This window comes from Haliotis asinina, chromosome 5, assembly GCF_037392515.1.
Source record: "Haliotis asinina isolate JCU_RB_2024 chromosome 5, JCU_Hal_asi_v2, whole genome shotgun sequence".
NCBI lineage: Eukaryota > Metazoa > Mollusca > Gastropoda > Lepetellida > Haliotidae > Haliotis > Haliotis asinina.
Genome location: NC_090284.1, coordinates 9278846 through 9299215, shown reverse-complemented (window position 1 = coordinate 9299215; position 20370 = coordinate 9278846). Strand labels below are relative to the sequence as shown.

Below are 20370 nucleotides of genomic sequence, written 5' to 3'. Positions count from 1 at the left end.
AATAATCTACTGTACATGTCATTGTCCTTCATCATCCTCCTGTCCTTCGCTCTCTGTCTCAGATAGGGTGTCTGTATCATCATCATCATCCTCAGTCAACCCCTCCACCCAAGCCTTGTATTTGAACAATTTGGAAAACACATCCTCATACATATTATTGCTATCTTTTGCTTCTGTTAATATTCCTTGCGTCTTTGGGCCCCACTGCATATGATACAGATAAGTAATAAAGCGAGCATACGTCTCCTTAAACGCGATCCAGGTTATTTTTTTCAGTGTGGTTCGGATTACGTCCTCGCTAAAACCTCTCTACGTGTACAGCTAGCGTTTCTCATCCAGTACATCTCTATTCAGCTCACGTGTACGTGAGTACATTTGCCGGATACCTTCGAGATCAGCCATCTTACTTTTCTTGTTGTTGACATTGCTTAATGATTCATCATCATCATCATCATCATCATCATCATCATCATCACCATCATCCTGTTCCACTTCAGGACATTGTTTGTCGTGTAGATGTCGTTGTAAGTTATGGTTACTGCTAAACACTTGACCACAATAGTCACATTCTGACAGAGAACGTGGTCTCTTCACATCAGAGTTGTCTTCCTCCCATTTTCTTTTAATTTGGGGTATTCCAGGAAGGCCCCCATTGGACTTTTCGGGACACCAGTTTCGCCTGTGTTTTTGCAAATCAGAAGGATCTTGAAACATGAGTCCGCATTCATCACAAGATGGCATGGCTGAGAGCTGTTCTTCACACGTCTGCTCACGATGAACGTCCAACTCTGACTGAATCGTCCTAGCTTGGAGGTTTCCTTTTAAACTGAACGCATTAGGACAAAGTCGCAAATGGGGACGTGTTTGGGGTTTTAGATCAACAACCAGCAAGTGTCCATAAGGCTTCTGGGTAGCCCTTTGAAACTGGTCCATGAAATGGTCTGTGTTTCCTGGATACATCTGTCCCGCCAAAGTCATGATGGGTTGTTGATCAATAGGATTATTGAACAGAAGTAGATAATGAGAGTTCCTTCGTTGTGTGGGATCCTTACTGTAATATAAGTTCTGGTTCAAGGCAATGACTGAGAGATCCCGATGATGACTTCCTTCCGTAAACAGATCGGTAATGCGTGGATCTTTGCTGACTGTGGACATTAAGTCATCAAGCACAACGACGTTCACCACCTAAGGGTCCAGAAACGCATCCTTTTCCAGGTCAGAAGGAATGCCTTGATGGAATTCAACGTAGGGATAAACACAACTTTCAATGACATCATACAAGGGCTGTCATCGTTTGTAGAGCCATAGAATACGTTCGGGATAAAGTTTAATGTTCAATCTTTCTAGAAGCTGCTTCACCAAGTAGGTTTTTCCACAGGAGGTGGGCCCAGAAACAATCATGGTAAACGGGTGTTGCAACATAAATTCATCACCCACATGTAGCTGCTGCTTTTGCTGCTGCATTTGCTTCTGCTTTTGTTGTTGTTGTTGCTGCTGCTGCTTTTGCTGCTGCTGCTTGAGATGATCTCCAGAATGTTTTGTTCGAATATGAGTCATGAGTCATGAGTCCAAACACATGGTTTGGAGCACACGGGACAGGAATACATGGTCACACGGCGACAGTCCTACTACAAATGGCACATTTAGCCTTTTGTCTCTATTTAAAAAGCTGTTTTCATTCGTTTTGTGGGCACTGCTTCCATGGTGTTTTCCCTATGGACGACACTTTCTTCCTTCAACTTGGCTTTCGCCTGTTGAACGACTTGTTGGGTGGGAGACGTGAGAGCAAACGTGTCTGTAGACGTGGGTAGGTCCATCTTGACCCCTTGTTTCTCGTAATAGATCACATAATCGTCTACATTCGTAAAGGGATTGGGATAGCCCTTGGCCTGCAAGTAGTAATATTTGGTCCATTTCTTAGGGTCATCCAGATAGGGTCTCCAGTATCTCCTGTCCATTTTCTTGTTGCAGTTGAATACTGACAGTTGCAGATAATGTGTCACTATCACGGGTCCACAGCTAAATGAAGCTAGATTTTCCTTGTAGCCCTTTATATAGAACTCCCCTCGTGTTCAAAAAGGAGCAGAGCGTGGTTTCAATCCACGGTCCTCTGGGTTATGAGCCCAGTGTGCTTCCACTGTGCCACTCTGCTGTACTTGCATCTACCATGTGTTAGGACATTTATATAAACCAATGACAACCAAATAGTCACAAACACATCCAGTCTATCTCTTAAACATGTAAATCCAGATGACTACCCCAGCGGGCCATCTCTGTTTGAGGAACTCCTACCAGGGCCAAGTACGGACAGTTTGGAGACCACTTTTCATGTTCACTCCAAGGAACATCATCGACTTCCCAGTTCTTGACAATGACGCCACATTGAACACACTTGCAAGCATCTCCTCTGAGCAAGTACACAAATCCTGCCCGTGCCATGTGACTAGGACTCTGTTTCATTTGTACAGGCCAAGACTGAAAAGAATTCAGCCGTTCTTGGAACTGTGTTTGAGGTTTGATAGGGATGTTGTCCGTAGATAGGTAACGACCATCATCATATTCGGTCTTGTCTGTCTCAAGTCCCAGCAATGCCATGGCCTGTATCTCTCCGCATTCCTCCAGGGCTTTGCAGAACAGGGCGTATGCTTGGGGGCCTCGTGTAGGTAATATGGACAGGAGTTCTCTGACCCGATCAAAAGACTTCTGTGGTTTCTCCATAATCTCAGCTTTCATGAAGATGGTAAGCACTCCAAACTCCACCAGTCTGTCGACCACCTCTTCCACTCTCTGTATCGCTTGAACGAGGCCAAAATAATTCCTCCTCGGGGTGTCCCGGTGAGTAGCTTCCATTTTCAAGAGGGAGAGAGAGACCTGGATGTGATGTGTATTCAGGAATGAAACTGATGTATGATCCAAATGAAAAGGGGTTTATATATTCTCACTGTCAAACCGGATGAAACCAGTTCATCTATCTGTATGGTTGCTATGCCAACCTAAAAATACACCCATGACTGTAAATCAAGGTCGTGATGAAAATGAGGTTTGTGTTTCCCAAGGTCATTGACTTCCGCGAAATGAGGTCACGCAGGTGTTTGATGACGTCATAAAAATGGGACTATTTAGGCCCGTATACAACATATACTTGAATGAGATGAATGAGATGAATGAGCTTGCTCGCGACCATCCCTACACAGACAATCGGAATACCGGACTCACAGTATAGATGTGATCTTATAAATACAATTTTGACAACAGTGACCAAGACCCGTGAAGGTCCGGGGTAGAATAGGCCTTCAGCAGCCCATGCTTGCCATAAAAGTAGACATGCATGTCGTAAGAGGCAACTAACGGGATCGGGTGGTCAGACTCGCTGACTTGGGTGACACTTGTCATCGGTTCCCATTTGCGCAGATTGATGCTCATTTTGTTGATCACTGGATTGTCTGGTCCAGACTCGATTATGTACAGACCGCAGCCACATAGGTGGAAAATTGCTGAGTACGGCGCAAAACCCAGCTCACTCTCTCACAACGGCCAGATCGAAAAACAATAGCACTCCCTTGTACAATTGATGTGATGGCAGACACAGCCAAGTGGGTTGACCAATGAAGGCCAAAAATGCCATATACACTAATTAATGCAAATGACAAAGAGGAACAGAATGCCTGACCAGACAATGTACACTGCGGCAGAGATAAAGACTAAGAATGCAGATTAAATAGTAACAAGTAAGTCTCATATGGCTTGGCTACACTGTTTTTAGTTTTTAGAAATACTTTGTCGATGGCTGTCCTGTATTACACGCTGTAACAACTTCCCTCCGTTCCGTAAAGCTTAGACCCCCAAGCTTAAATAAAGTGAGCCAGGAGTGAAGCTATATAAAAACCAATAGTGCGAATAAGTGCATAATCACTGAAAAGCAATTCTTGATGTTGACATCCCGTGCAGCAAATACATCTATGCAATGACGGTATGAGAGTGATTTCGTCAATCCACCAGATTGGCCCATGAGCCACCGCTTTCTGCGCTGTACTGATACTGGACAATAAAGGCAATAATTTCATATGCAGTCAAAAAGTATTTAATTTCAACTATTTTGCAACCAAGACCCAAACATACAATTCAATGGTTCAAATTTGTGCAAATAAAATACACTGCACAGGGCCTGGCGTGAAGAGCCGATAGAACCGGGGCCCATTCTACCACCCGTCAAGGTCAGGTAAGGGGCGGCGAAGTGCTGTGTTAGGTAAGGAACGCTATGTCTAGAGCCAATGCCGTCTTCCACCGACACTGGGGCCCAACTCACAGGAAACAGGTTGTCTAATTCGGTCGCTCCTTGAGATGCGGTGTTATGGATCTAGTTGACTCGGTACCACACGGGGTTTGAAGATGTTTATATAAATACCTCCATGTTATTGATATGTTTCAGGGACACAAGTGTCCATCAGTGGACAAACAATCTACTATGAACATGACTCACAATCTACATTTTTGAAACATAAATGTATTGGTATGTTTAGACTAATCCCTATATCTGTACAAATCTGATTCATACAATAAAATACTTTTTTTTACTTTTTTTAATTCATGTTCTGGAACAATGTGTATGTGACTAATGCTTTTGCTAAGTCATGTATACAACTGAAGTATACAACACATTTACTGGTGGCTTTGCAGCCCCTCCTAGCCATCCATTATGTAGAAGACTGTGGTAGTGTCCGCAGCTGTATGCAGCTGTAGTACAACGTGGTGCTGCTGCTGCTGCTGACCTTACCAAATGCTACCATTACATGTGTTGTTGCCAGCTTGAAATGCAGCTCTTTTGACAGCTGATGAGGAGGGAATGGATTCAGTTACTCTACCTTTCTATTTGAATACCTCCTAGCATGCCACTTCTGATCCTGTAGATGCCAGTTCCAAAAGCCAATGGTATAAAACAGTTCCAAAAGAGACCAGTCTTTCTCTGTAGAACAATGAAATAGCCACAACAACGGCACCAATATCTTCTGGGGTGTCACGATGTATTGAACTATCGACTGCAATTGTTGAGACAGCAATTAGTCAGTGGTATAGTCACAGAAAACTATCGACTGCAATTGCTGAGACAGCAATAAGTCAATAGTATAGTCACAGAAAACTATCGATGGATCGATTGTATGTGTGACTAACGATAGTTTAGCTATTCACTTTTCATTTAAACATTTGTTTCGGTTAGTATTTTCTTTCAGTGTTTGTGCTGACATGCATCTTCATTGAGGTTATGTTTACTTGATCTAAGTTCCAAGCTTCTTGTCAGTAATTAAAAGAGAATGAAACTACTTCAGCTTGTTTATGTGTCATAAAAATAAGTAAACATTCCTTTGGGACGTGACTTCAAATATAGCAATAAGTAGAGAAAAAATAGTATTGTAATATATGGTCAAAACTGACCATCGCTATCGCAATAGTAAGTTTCCTCTTCAAGTCACCCTTGTATCTTCTAAATCTTACATGACACATACCGTGGCCCCTTGCCATACTTTAGTCACAACGTGCACAGATACGAAACGTCTAAAAGCATGTTCCCTTATGCTACAGCTGGTGTGTCATGTACGGTCTTATATCATAAATAATTCCCGATGAATATTCATTTCAAACATACATCATGGTATGCATGCTTTCGATATATTTATGCTAATACGCAAATTACACGTGAAGTGAGTGTACCGACTGCCTTCGGTTCTTAAAGATGGCCGATAACATCAGCAAGTATGATTATGTCCACTTCTCTGTTGCCGATGCCTACGGAAGGATCAGAGAAAGAGTTGTGCCTACACGAGACGTTGAGAGTTGTCTGGAGACAGGTATCACACTTTATGCAGGTAAGACTAGATATTCTTTTGAAGTTTGATTTCACAGGTATGCTATGCTCATTAATGATACAGGGACGCTAACATTTGTATGGCGCCCATATCCAATACTACTCAAAGGCGCTTTGTTTCCTCCGATCACTCGATGTCCATCACAACGGCACATCGCATTTTCAGTCTCAACTCCCTGCAGCTCATACAACTCTTGCTGCCTACTAGGCGCACTGAGTTAGTGCGGCTTTTCAATCCTTACGAGGTACCCATTCACAGCTGGGATGACTGTGGCACATAGTCACAGTACTTTGTCCAAGTTTACTGCACCTTGCTGTACCCGCGACTAGGTGTGTGGCCACAGGGTTGTGGACTGTACAGTGGAAGAGTCTGCACACAAAGTTGACTCCAAAATCGAGGTGGTCTCGATCTCGGCACCTCAAAGGTCACTGGATTGCCAGCCTGGCACCTGGCTTTGAATCCAGCTATAACACTTGCTATGGTTTGAGAAAAACATTCACTGGAACAGCCCCATATGTATTATAGACGAAAATCACGTTTGACCCGTTTCGCAGAGGATACCACTTTACCCTAATTGACAAAAATACCCAAAAAACAAAAACCAGTTCAGGAGGTATAATGAAGGCATATGATTGATACTACTCGCCGGTTCGGAAAAAAAATATACATCTCCATAAATATGAGCTTACTTTTTAATTAAAACTATTGAAATTCACCTAAACTCTGTTCCATGGGACAAGAAAATCTTCCATGTCTGATGATATGGTATTCTTGATCACACGCTCCTGTTTAGTCTGATGAAGCACTTGGCTATATGGACACACATATGGTGATGGATGTGGAAGGTTTGTGCTATTGGGTGTACGTTTAGATGTGTGTTTAATATGTACATATATATTAAATGTTTCCTAGGAATAAGTTGTCCTTCCATATAATTAGCAAGGGAAGGTTATAGTGTGATTCGAGGGAATTTAGACACTTTAGTACTTTTCCAACAAGGAAATCTTCTTTCAACGTATATATTCTCCATGCTACCGCTGGATGTATCACTTGCTCGATGACGGTGTTAGTACCTGCACCGAAACGTCGCACCCAATGCAATAAAGAAGTTTTATCCATAGAACTTGGTTTTCCTTCAAGGAGATCTTCATAAATCATTCCCGAGAAGGCAGAAATCGTCGGCGTTAACTAGATGTTAGGAAGGGAACATTTAATTACATTGAAGACTTACCTGTGAGGTGAGATTAATGAAGAAGTATGAGCTGTTTACAGCATATTGAATCATAATCCACGATGATAAACAAGTTTCAGCTCTTATTCCGGATTTCAGGAAAGTTGTAATCCCCGCTGCTGTCAGTTGAAACAGCACGGCATACTGGTTCATGGTAATAATGTCACACAATGAGCAAGGGCGACAGTTCTTGGTTCCAGCTTTCAATTTGCGCAGCGAAACCGGCGTTTCGTGATGGATACTGATACAATTATCAAACAAAGGGGTGAGTGAGTTTAGTTTTACTCAGCAATATTACAACTACATGGCGGCGGTCTGTTAATAATCGAGTCTGGACCAGACGATCCAGGGATCATCAACATGAACATCGATTTACGCAACTGGGATACGGTGACATGAGTCAACCCAATCAAAGAGCCTGACCATCCGATCCCCTTTGTTGCCTCTTACGACAAGCATGGGTTTCTGGAGATTAATTCTAAACTGGTGTGATGTTTAGAAATATCAAGTAGGAAGATAATAACTGCATATAGAAGACTTTTATACATGATTGAATCTTGATGGATTGACGTTCTCCTGAACAGATATTGTTGAAGTTGAAAGCCTGATAGATGTAAATATCAGAATGTAATAGAATAAACAAGAGTCGATACATTTGAAGCCAGAAAAAGATGTGTAGACATACATTACTGCTTGACAAGTATTAGAGCCAGTGATAAGCAGCCGGGGCAAGTAATCTGAACGAATACACTTGGTTGCTACAGGTAGATTGGCGATTAAGCACGTGCAATACTTACTGACCGTGGCGTGAAGTCAATACCGCTACTGTTTATACGTGTATCGTAGAGCGGTTTACGTGTAGTTCAGCAAAAACACCATCACGACACAATTCTTACGAGGAAATTGGACTTTTCAATATTTAGACGACAACCTGTTTCCCTCGTTTCAAATGGAATATGTTCTGGAGGGCGTTCCCATGTATGCAAATTGGTGTCATTTGTCAGGTCATGGCTCATTTAATACTTGTCAAGCAGTAGAAAGCATGATTTTACGTGCACGTTATGTGTTGCCATTGTATCCATTAAATCAATCAACCATGGGATTGTCCGCTCTTTGGGGACTATGTGGCGTTTTTGGGATGTGGGCATGCAAAGCTATGACCGTCGTAATTACAGACCTAACTTACGAAACGTGAGACGTTGGGGACACAACAATGTATTTACACGAGCCTGTGGAAACTGTGAGAAGAATTTGCATTACAGGATCAATACGTATGTGTAATATCTTACAAACCCAGTGCTATGCGATGCTCATCCCGATGCTCAGGACTGTGTATTGGCAAATAAATTGTATTACAATATATCACGATTCAGGCACCCGTATTACAATACCTATTGCGACATATTGGGAACTTTTGTGTTTGAAAGTGAATGACATGAATTGTACATGTCAATCCTGTTCTCTACATTAGTTTCTAAACATATATCTTATGGTTCTGATAACAGCAATCTCCAAGTTAAGTTGCGTAGGGATTCTATTTTTTAAAATACAAATCATAGTGTTAGAGTGTGCCTTTTTGTCATTGAATAACGAAGGAAAGTTCTTGTAAATGAAATTTTAATTCAAAACATAAAGATAATCACAAAAAATCGTGATATGTTGTTTACCCAATATACGGGTTCTCGGAAATAACACCCGTGAACGTCCCGGGGTAGAACAGGCCTTCAGCAACCCATGTTTGCCATAAAAGGCGACTCTACTTACGTAAGAGGCGACTAACGGGATCGTGTGGTCAGGATCGCTGACTTGTTTGACATATGTCATCGGTTCACATTTGGGCAGATCGATGCTTATTCTGTAGCTCACTGGATTGTCTGGTCCAGACTCAGCTATTTACAGACCGCCGCCATGTAGCTGGAATGTTGCTGAGTGTGGCCTAAAACTAAACTCACTCACTCACCCACTCTAAGAAATAATATTGCAATGTTATTTTGAAAAGCGTTTTGCAAAATATCGGTATACAACAATGTTATCCTATGCATTGTTTTAAGATGCTTAAAACGTTTGACGATGTGGGCAAAAGTAACTGGGTGTCAAGAGTGAGATCCGTTTTACAGGAAAACACATTTTCACATGTATGGTTAAACCAAAGTGTTGGCGATGTGCAGTCATCCATTATAATCTCCGAACAACGTATCAAAGATATAGCCTACCAGACTTGGCACAGTGATATTTGCAGCTCAACGTGTCTCAGCCACTGTTCACAATTTATATATCACCTTAACGTAGAACCGTACATCACTGAATTGAAAAAAACCCCAAATACTTAATACGTGCGTACTGCTTAATACGTGCTTACTTTCCATAACGATCTAAAGATAGATTTAGATGTTAAAATGATATCCCCATAATAGACTATTTGTGCTCTGTATTTAATGCCTTTGAGGTTGAAGTCGAGAATCATGTCTTATTTAATGTACATACTACGCATGGCGTGAAAAATATTGGTACAACTTGGAAAAGTGTATTGAGGTCCATTAACCTTAGATTCTATCTTCATATCAAGAAACAGACAAGTAATATATTTTACTGCTTTATTTCTTCATAATGTATTCCAAACACGGTCCGCATCTGCTTGACCACTGTACATTGTTCATATAACTCTATAAGTGTATCATAGACCACAAGACCAATGTTACGTAAAATAAACTGTCTGGCTGTATGTCTCTCTGTCAGTCTTATACGATTTTATCAATTGACCGGCTGTGCTGCACATGTTTGCAAATGGGTGTCTGCTACTGCCACATTGTCAGCATTTCAGTGTTATGTTCCCGTCACGATATGGCTGAAATATTGCTATTCATCTGGTGAAACGACCTGGGTACCGTGGGTGCCTTGTAGATAACTCAGTTATCAGTTGGTGTTGGTGTGGGGTTGTGTGGGGTGGTGTGCTGCTGTGCCCATCTCACCCCACCCCACTGTGTCGTCTTTCAATAGTGTTCAGAAGGTGTATCCGTCCCTGACGTGTGTTGTTAGCGTTGGGATGACCTGATGCTAAACGTCAGTATCTGGAGCAGTGTATTTTACAAGTAAATGTAGAATACGTAATCCCTTTTTGACAACGAATGCTGAACGTTTCTGTGTCCATTTAAACAATGGTGAAAATACATTGCTGAGGACGTGCACATTGTCACAATACTATGTAATGTATAAGCATTTTTTATTTTCAAGACCTCATTTGTTACAATTACCTTATTACTACAGACGCTGGTCAACTAAATGTACAACTTGAAACCACAGGTTGCCCGTTAAAACAGGACGTTGGTAAGGCATAGAACGATGTAATAGCACCTGCCAACTTTGCACATCATTTGTCTGTGATGAACTTCACTTTCTATGATACTGTCTAATGCCCAGTGCCCTCCCAATACTTTTGTAAGCATCCAAATTTTGAAAACTTTGTGAACCTAATGAAATGTGACTATTCACCACTTAACTCTAATATTGCCAAATTCATCAAAACTGGGGCTCAATATTGTAATATATATCAAATTGCTGTATGTTCTCTGTATCACGAAGTGATTATTGAGAAAAGCATTTCTGTTCTGTTCTGTTATGAACAGGTAGGACACATTTTTAGGTGTAGGGGTGTTTCATTATATGTTTATGGTCATGAGTCGTCAAACTGGAAGTAGCCATACTGGGAGGTATGAGCTGTACGGGTACGACACATTATTAGGTGTAGGGGATTTCCATTATATGTTTATGGTCATGAGTAGTCAAACTGGAAGTAGCCATACTGGGAGGTATGAGCTGTACGGGTACGACACATTATTAGGTGTAGGGGATTTCCATTATATGTTTATGGTCATGAGTAGTCAAACTGGAAGTAGCCATCCTGGGAGGTATGAGCTGTACGGGTACGACACATTATTAGGTGTAGGGGATTTCCATTATATGTTTATGGTCATGAGGAGTCAAACTGGAAGTAGCCATCCTGGGAGGTATGAGCTGTACGGGTACGACACATTATTAGGTGTAGGGGATTTCCATTATATGTTTATGGTCATGAGTCGTCAAACTGGAAGTAGCCATCCTGGGAGGTATGAGCTGTACGGGTACGACACATTATTAGGTGTAGGGGATTTCCATTATATGTTATGGTCATGAGTCGTCAAACTGGAAGTAGCCATCCTGGGAGGTATGAGCTGTACGGGTACGACACATTATTAGGTGTAGGGGATTTCCATTATATGTTTATGGTCATGAGTAGTCAAACTGGAAGTAGCCATCCTGGGAGGTATGAGCTGTACGGGTACGACACATTATTAGGTGTAGGGGATTTCCATTATATGTTTATGGTCATGAGGAGTCAAACTGGAAGTAGCCATCCTGGGAGGTATGAGCTGTACGGGTACGACACATTATTAGGTGTAGGGGATTTCCATTATATGTTTATGGTCATGAGGAGTCAAACTGGAAGTAGCCATATTGGGAGGAATGAGCTGTACGGGTACGACACATTATTAGGTGTAGGGGATTTCCTTTATATGTTTATGGTCATGAGTCGTCAAACTGGAAGTAGCCATATTGGGAGGAATGAGCTGTACGGGTACGACACATTATTAGGTGTAGGGGATTTCCTTTATATGTTTATGGTCATGAGGAGTCAAACTGGAAGTAGCCATCCTGGGAGGTATGAGCTGTACGGGTACGACACATTATTAGGTGTAGGGGATTTCCATTATATGTTTATGGTCATGAGGAGTCAAACTGGAAGTAGCCATCCTGGGAGGTATGAGCTGTACGGGTACGACACATTATTAGGTGTAGGGGATTTCCATTATATGTTTATGGTCATGAGGAGTCAAACTGGAAGTAGCCATCCTGGGAGGTATGAGCTGTACGGGTACGACACATTATTAGGTGTAGGGGATTTCCATTATATGTTATGGTCATGAGTAGTCAAACTGGAAGTAGCCATCGTGGGAGGTATGAGCTGTACGGGTACGACACATTATTAGGTGTAGGGGATTTCCATTATATGTTTATGGTCATGAGTAGTCAAACTGGAAGTAGCCATCCTGGGAGGTATGAGCTGTACAGGTACGACACATTATTAGGTGTAGGGGATTTCCATTATATGTTTATGGTCATGAGGAGTCAAACTGGAAGTAGCCATCCTGGGAGGTATGAGCTGTACGGGTACGACACATTATTAGGTGTAGGGGATTTCCATTATATGTTTATGGTCATGAGGAGTCAAACTGGAAGTAGCCATATTGGGAGGAATGAGCTGTACGGGTACGACACATTATTAGGTGTAGGGGATTTCCATTATATGTTTATGGTCATGAGTAGTCAAACTGGAAGTAGCCATATTGGGAGGAATGAGCTGTACGGGTACGACACATTATTAGGTGTAGGGGATTTCCTTTATATGTTTATGGTCATGAGGAGTCAAACTGGAAGTAGCCATCCTGGGAGGTATGAGCTGTACGGGTACGACACATTATTAGGTGTAGGGGATTTCCATTATATGTTTATGGTCATGAGGAGTCAAACTGGAAGTAGCCATCCTGGGAGGAATGAGCTGTACGGGTACGACACATTATTAGGTGTAGGGGATTTCCATTATATGTTTATGGTCATGAGGAGTCAAACTGGAAGTAGCCATCCTGGGAGGTATGAACTGTACGGGTACGACACATTATTAGGTGTAGGGGATTTCCATTATATGTTTATGGTCATGAGGAGTCAAACTGGAAGTAGCCATCCTGGGAGGTATGAGCTGTACGGGTACGACACATTATTAGGTGTAGGGGATTTCCATTATATGTTTATGGTCATGAGGAGTCAAACTGGAAGTAGCCATCCTGGGAGGTATGAGCTGTACGGGTACGACACATTATTAGGTGTAGGGGATTTCCATTATATGTTATGGTCATGAGTCGTCAAACTGGAAGTAGCCATCCTGGGAGGTATGAGCTGTACGGGTACGACACATTATTAGGTGTAGGGGATTTCCATTATATGTTTATGGTCATGAGTAGTCAAACTGGAAGTAGCCATCCTGGGAGTAATCAATACAGTTATATTATATGTGTTTTGACTGAGTAGAATGAGGAGCAGTACTCGTACCAGCCAGAAATCGTCTTCCTCCTCCTCCATAGTAATCATAAAATGGAGGTGTCAGTTTGCGAGTTTTGAGTAAGTTCTACTTTCACTTTAATTCCAGTCAGTTTATCGAGTTGGGTTTCCTGGCGTTTCTGATGACGCTACCCTCATGTTTCTTGACGAATATAATCCCACCAGAAGCCCATGTACACGCAATTTCTGTTTCTTTTCTAACTTTCGCGTTTCGGCTGCCATCCTGGAACTGTGCGTAGTGAGATCTTCATTCACAAAGACTCTCCTAAATTCCCATCTGACTTCAGTAAACTCCGAACACGGACAAATACGTAATTTTTTACTATCTATTTCTGTGACAAACAAACTGTGCTAGGATTGGGCGGGCCTGTGGTACTGTGTCATAGTCTTAAAATGGCATCATTAGTCCATAATTATGATGATCATATTTCAATAATAACTTGCGTATTTAGATCAGCATTTCATTTAAAAAAAATTAGAGAAACATTGAGATATTTCTTAACATCAAATTATCGACTTGCGAACCTCGTAGCTGGGGTCACACACCAGTAAGCAACTCTGTCAAGCTGCCTCTTCAAGGCTCATGCGCCACGTAACATGCTGTGCATCACCGAGTCAACGTCATTGTAAGCAGCTTATGTTGGTTACCTAGCTAACGTTATCAGATGTGCTTGCATACATGTGTTTTACAAAATCATGCTGTGTTATTTCAATGCTGTAAATACAACAGCAATATGGCAGCCATATGACAATGATATAGTGAGCGAGTTTTACGGCGCATTCAACAATATTCCAGCTATATGGCGGTGATGTGTGAATAATCGAGTCTGGATTATTGACAATACAATGATCAACAGCATGAGCATCAATCTGCGCATTTGGGAACCAAAGCCATGTGTCAGTCAGGTCATTGAGCCTGACCACCCGATCGCGTTAGTCGCCTCTTACGACAAGCATAGCGTATGCCGAAGATCAGTTCTACCCCGGAACTTCACGGTTATATGGTTGCAGTATATTCGTTTGAAAATGTAATTTCTAACTAATGACAGCAGTTGTATAGAACAACAGTATGCAGTCATACGAAGATGCGAGAACATAAAACATATGACGAAAAGAAAAACAGGCTATACATTACTAAGATTCTTTAAGGATGATAACTTCTTTATTATATACTACCGACAGAAAATAAGGGAACCAAGAAATTGGAAGTCGATGACTTTGACTGTGACAGGGTCCGTTATCGTGGCATATCTCCCAAACGCAACATCCAATGACAATGGAATTTCGTGCTACACGTGCATACAGAAGTTAACTCCTATAAATGTACTGGAGAAGTCGCAATCACTAATGCAATAGAGATTGACACTTACTGACAGAAATGCCTCCGAGGCAGTATCTCGGTGAAGCAACAAAATGGAGAATTGTGGGGATGATAGAAGGGGGACATCATTATGTGAAGTTGCCCGGCAGATGGGTAAATCAAAAAGTGTAATTTCACGCCTGTGGGATAAGTACCGTCAAACGGGTGGGGTTGCAACGAGACCTGGGCGTGGTAGACCAAAATCAACGACACCACGACATGATCGTCTCATTACGTTAATTGCTCTACGCGATAGGTTTAAATCGGCCCCTGCCATCTAAGTCCAGACCTGTCCCCAATTGAACATATCTGGGACGTTCTTGGTCGAAGGGTGTACGCCAGGGACCCAGGACCCACCAACCTGGCCCAGCTTGGTGCAGCTCTCCAAGAGGAATGCGGGCAATACCACGGGCAACCATCAAGAAATTGATTAACAGCATGCCATCAAGGTGCCGTGAATGTGTTGCCCAACATGGTGGACACACCAGATATTGAACTTGACGCCTAAAATTGATTTAGTGGATATTTAAAGCAGTTTCAAATTCGCTATTATTTCATTAGTTCCCTTATTTCTTGTCGGTAGTATATGTGATGCGATGTTTCGGTATGCAGTGTTATACCATTGTCAAGCAAGAGTGAAGTGCTACAGCACAGACCACACAAGAAGAAGGTATGCATCAAGGGAATTAACAACCATATCAATGGATGGTGGTATTAATGAAGTGACAATAAGAGGAAGTCAAAGGCCACAGATTATACATAGCTGATAAAATTCGTCAGCAATGATAGCTGGAGTGGTCTTATCTGGGGAATAACCTTACCTTCCCATTCATTAAAAATGAGATCAGGTACAAATGATACAAATTAACATACGTTTATCCGCTATCCCATATATTAGTCAACGTAATCCTTCAGTGGCATCTTCGTCGTGTATACTCGGTGTTGGACAGAAATTGGTATGCAGTAAATGCAGCATCCAGTCTACACGTATAAGCGGCACGTGGCATGAACGAGACAATCGTGACAGCATTCTTTGCTATCTGATCAAATCACTGACTATGCTCACTTCTTTGGTGCTGATGTAGAAAGAAGGTTAAGAGGAAGAGCGGTGCCCATACGACACGTGAACGGTTGCTTGGAGACAGGTGTCAATGTTTTACAGGTAACACAATTGCGTTCAATAATTCTTGGGTGCAAAAGTTGGAAACTCCAGAACTGATCAATAGAGTTCATAATTTTGTTTTCTATCGTTCATGGTAACATCAGTTCGTAAAAACAAGAAACGTTTAAAGACACTGGCACTTAAAAAAAGGTAGTTTATGCAAGGACTACATTTGTTACTTCATTTATAACGATCAAAGAAAAATTATTTTTTTCTTGTGGCTGATGTGAGCACTAAATTAGACTAACGGCAGTGGGAGATCCACCAATTTACTTTGTACCGTATGCGTTTCGTATGTAGAACATTAGACTGTCATCATTGGTTAGAACAATTGTCATCTAACAATCAACTGTCTTTAAGCAGAGAATTAAATAAAATATGAAATGTTTTGTCACTGGTGTTCAAATAATTCTATCAAAGGTCATGAAGATATAAACTGTAAGTTCAAGCATGTCTATAAATATATGTTCAGGTTAATCTTCATTTCTGGCATTGATAATGTGGCATATAATAGTTCAGGCGCGTCATAAACGTTCCTGCCGTTTTCAGACTAAAGTTACACAGTATGTGCATATTTTTAGAACATGATTAATTTTGATGAAGACGGTTTTGAATCAGAGAGATAAAGGAGTCAAACCAGTTATTCAAAGATGAATATGTAAGTATGCATTCAATTAGACGAAAAATGCTGCAAACAGAAATGTACTTTTGATGGAGCGATGAATTCGTTGTCGTGATTTGCATGTGTAAACTGCCAACAAATGGTGTGACATTTCCGCTTTCCCAGTGTGTTCACGTTACGTCTAGATACAGGATGCGTAAGCAACTGCAGATGCATTTGGAAGTGATAAGCTCGATGCATTTTGTTTATGTGTTATCGCAAGGTCAGCCATCATGAACTCAAATCATGTCAAAACATGGATAACCCAGTTATATACTTTATGCAGCAGATGAGGCATTTGGCCAGAGTTACTGTATCTCCTGGCAGCATTAATAACAATGAACAAACAATTGGAGTAATTCGCATTCGCGAGTATTGTTTGGCTATGCTATTTGAATTTTATCAGTCAGGGAATGTAAAACTCTCACTCACAATTCACTCTTTTTATTGAATGAGTAGCGTCATCTGTTTTCACAGTCTGACTGCAGTATATACCTGTCGAACATAACTGTCAGCCATAATGTAATCGCTGTACACGCTGTGTTTTCTGGATTTCCAATTCAGTAAAATGTTTTAACATCTTAATGGAAAAAAAAACGTTACTACATTTTTGCGCTTCTTAATGGTGATTGCAGAACATTGTGAGTGCACACTGTTGTTTGATTAGTGGAGACAACTTATGTCACGGGACGAAGAGCCCGAAAGATACATAGAAACAGTAGTGTAGGAAAGTAGCAGTAGGAAATACAAGCTATGGTCGAATTTGCGTCCGTTTCCGGATATTTCCTTCCTTTGGGTATTTGGAAACAAATGATTTTTTGTATTTTGTGGTATTGACAATCACCTTTTTAATGTATGCTATGACTGGATTTGTATATTTACTAAGAATGAATTCAAAAGTTGATATCTCATGCTGGACCTTAGAGTAATTCCAATACATTCCATTTAGTTGTAATAGGTGAAGAAACGTTTTTTTGATTTGCTAGGGTTAGGAATGTGCAAATTTCCACAGGCGGGAACACATATGTAAATTTGCAGTTTATATCCTTTAGAACGAAGTCTTGCGTATCATTCCCGACATCAAGGCTCGTATAACGCGATTATGCTTTTACCGATCAGGGTCTGCCTTAGCAAAACAGAGTTTCCATTATGTCATTAGTTAACCCGTTGATTGTTCCGTAAACACGAAAAGAAGAAAAACGCTTGAAAACACAATCCAGAATGACCGAAGGTCATCACAGCTCTATTAGGTTATCATCGTTTTTCTCGGACTCGCGAAGGTCCGGGGTAGAATAGGCTATCAGCAACCCATGCTTGCCATTAAAGGCAGCTGTGCTTGTCGTAATAGGCGACTAATGGGATCGGGTGGTCAGGCTCGCTGACTTCGCTGACACCTGCCATCGGTTCCCAAATGGCGCAGATCACTGGATTGTTTGAGCCAGACTCGATTATTTACAGACGGCCGCCATATAGCTGTAATATTGCTGAAAACTAATCTCACTCACTTTTTGTCGGGTATATATGCACCGAATATTGCTATGAATTGGGGCACAAGGTGGACCCCCGCCTATCACCAGATAGTGGTTTACATTCAGAGACAGCCATGCCTGATCGTATGATCGGAAAGACACACTGCCAATCGTAAAAGAACTGGAATCACCGTCTTTTGTTTGGCAACATTGGCAGACAAAGATATGTATCATATTTTAAACATCACCACTCGTTTAAATACTAAATTTTGTGTACAAATATAGGGATCTTCCTACTTATCCAACCCCTATTGTTTCAGCCGTAGGAAATCACGTGCACTGGTGCGTGATAATCCCCGCTAATCCCTTATTTTGTTCCCTGTGAAATAGTATGCGGGACCAAATGTGAGAAAGTATCAACTACTTATGCCTCAGTGCATATCTATATTTATTACTTATACATAGGTAGAGGAGTGGAATCAGTTTTCAGTTTGTATACGTTTGTTTGTTTAGTAATGTTGGTAACTGTATTAAAAATTCCTTCTTACTGATCATGAGAGAATTTCCGACTGACTTATTTGTGGGCAACACTGCATCAATACATAAAATATGTGAATATAGTCCACCCACATCAAATATAGTTGTTACAAGCGGCATGATTACCCAGTAAGTTGGGTAAGTGGGAATGAGCCTAAATATGCAAGATTCCCTAATAATGATAATAATAATTCCCTAAGAATAAACATTCGCAAAAACGTTCATATAAAGAAAGTCTGGAAGACCTACTGTTATATATTATCCAAACATTGTTCTTCTTCCCCTTCTCATCATTTCGACAATTTTGTACCAGCTCTCCTGACCACTGAGGCAAAATCGATGAAACTCGTAGGGATCATAGCCTGTCCGGCATCCAGTAAGGGCAGATAACACAAATGTGAAAATCTTTCGACCTGAATATCTCCAAAGCTATAAGAGATAGAATAACCAAATTTTCACTCGGTGTAGACAACATCATTGTCCATCGATCCAAATCCTAGCGGAAGTTGACCGCTATGATAGATTTTCCGCCGTTTTGAAAAAAATTGAAACTTTTGCGGATGTTCGCGTGTGACGGTGCCTGTCTTTAAAACTCTTCTTTTCCAGAACGGTACATAGCACAATCGTGTTTGTTACGCCGTTGGATAACCAATACCCTGGAAGGCTTAATTTGTTCAAGGTTATGTAAAAGTCAACAATTACGTCACAATTACGACACAAAGAGGGAGCGACATTCGGATTTCGCATTTTGTCACTAGGATATATCTGAAGGAAGCACCAGTGAAATCTAGCAACAGTGCACACATGCTGGTTTTCCAATGGCCAAGGAAACAGACGATTCTTTAACAGGCGATTGTTTCCTTGTTCTTAGATCTACAGTCAAAGCAATTAGCACTCTGGAAATGTCAAGATATAATCTTTCCAGTAGTTTGTTTATTTGACTGTGCCTTCCTGTTTGCTTTTCTGCAGTTTCTGAATTTTGTGTTATATTAGCAGCATTGAATCAGTGCCAAATTAATCTCCAAAACACTGCGATGGACAGTACAGCTGGTATCCAAAGAAACTGTTCAAGTAAAGGTACCCACGGAGGGTGTATGGGAGAAGCAAAAAACCGCCAGTATTGCAGTTTTGCAGGAGGCAATCCTAGCTTAATATTCCTACTGTACCAATATATGTATGTCTTATGTGTGTACGTTTATTCTTTTGAAATTTGTACAGCAGTGAAATTTAGATAAGATATCTGTCTGAATGTCTGTCTGTCTGAATGTCTGTCTGTCTGTCTGTCTGTCTGTGAGACTGAACCATGAATCGTTAGCTTATCTGTAGAACTCTTTCAAGATGTACATTAGACATTCTAGAAATGTGATGGAAATAACATGTTTACGTCAGTCTTAATCTCCTGCATGTATGTAATACACAGATGTAAAACAGCTAACCACATTTTCCCTATCCTTGTTAAATAACAAACATAAGTACGAAGTTATTATAAAATAAATAGATATTAAAATGTTGAGACAAAGTTGATATGCTACGTTTCCGACGTGTTTTCTTCTAAACATTATTCTTTATCTACATGGCGAAATATCATTAAGTGGTTCCCTAATGTTTGAAATATGACTTGAATCGATGGATTCTACGCTACGCTGTGGATTGACGACATACTTTATCGGGAATTATGCTGACATGTGCAATTATGTCTTCGTTTGAGAAGGTGCGGTGGGTAGCGTAGTGGTTAAAGCTTTCGCTCGTCACGCCAAAGGGCAAGGTTTGAATCCCCACATGGGTACAAACAACTTTCTGGTGATCATGAAAGAAGTTCAGTGTGTTATACTTAAACATGACAGAATGTGTGCAATGCATGTTTATATCTTTGTACGGGCTTACAATTAATGTACAATCATGCCACAACTGTTTGATTATAGATGGAATGTGATGCAAA

The 20370-nt window shown here is 41.1% G+C and overlaps 1 protein-coding gene across 1 annotated transcript; it reads right to left on the bottom strand.

The window, feature by feature from the left end:
• Window positions 1-321: 321 nt before the first annotated feature.
• LOC137283357 (chorion transcription factor Cf2-like) lies at window positions 322-1557 on the bottom strand. Its single transcript, XM_067814820.1, has 2 exons — window positions 1438-1557; window positions 322-1185 (listed from the first exon to the last, which is right to left on the bottom strand). Exons 1-2 carry the CDS (start codon window positions 1555-1557, stop codon window positions 322-324), a joined length of 984 nt encoding a protein of 327 aa, XP_067670921.1.
• Between the last annotated feature and the right edge of the window lie 18813 nt (window positions 1558-20370).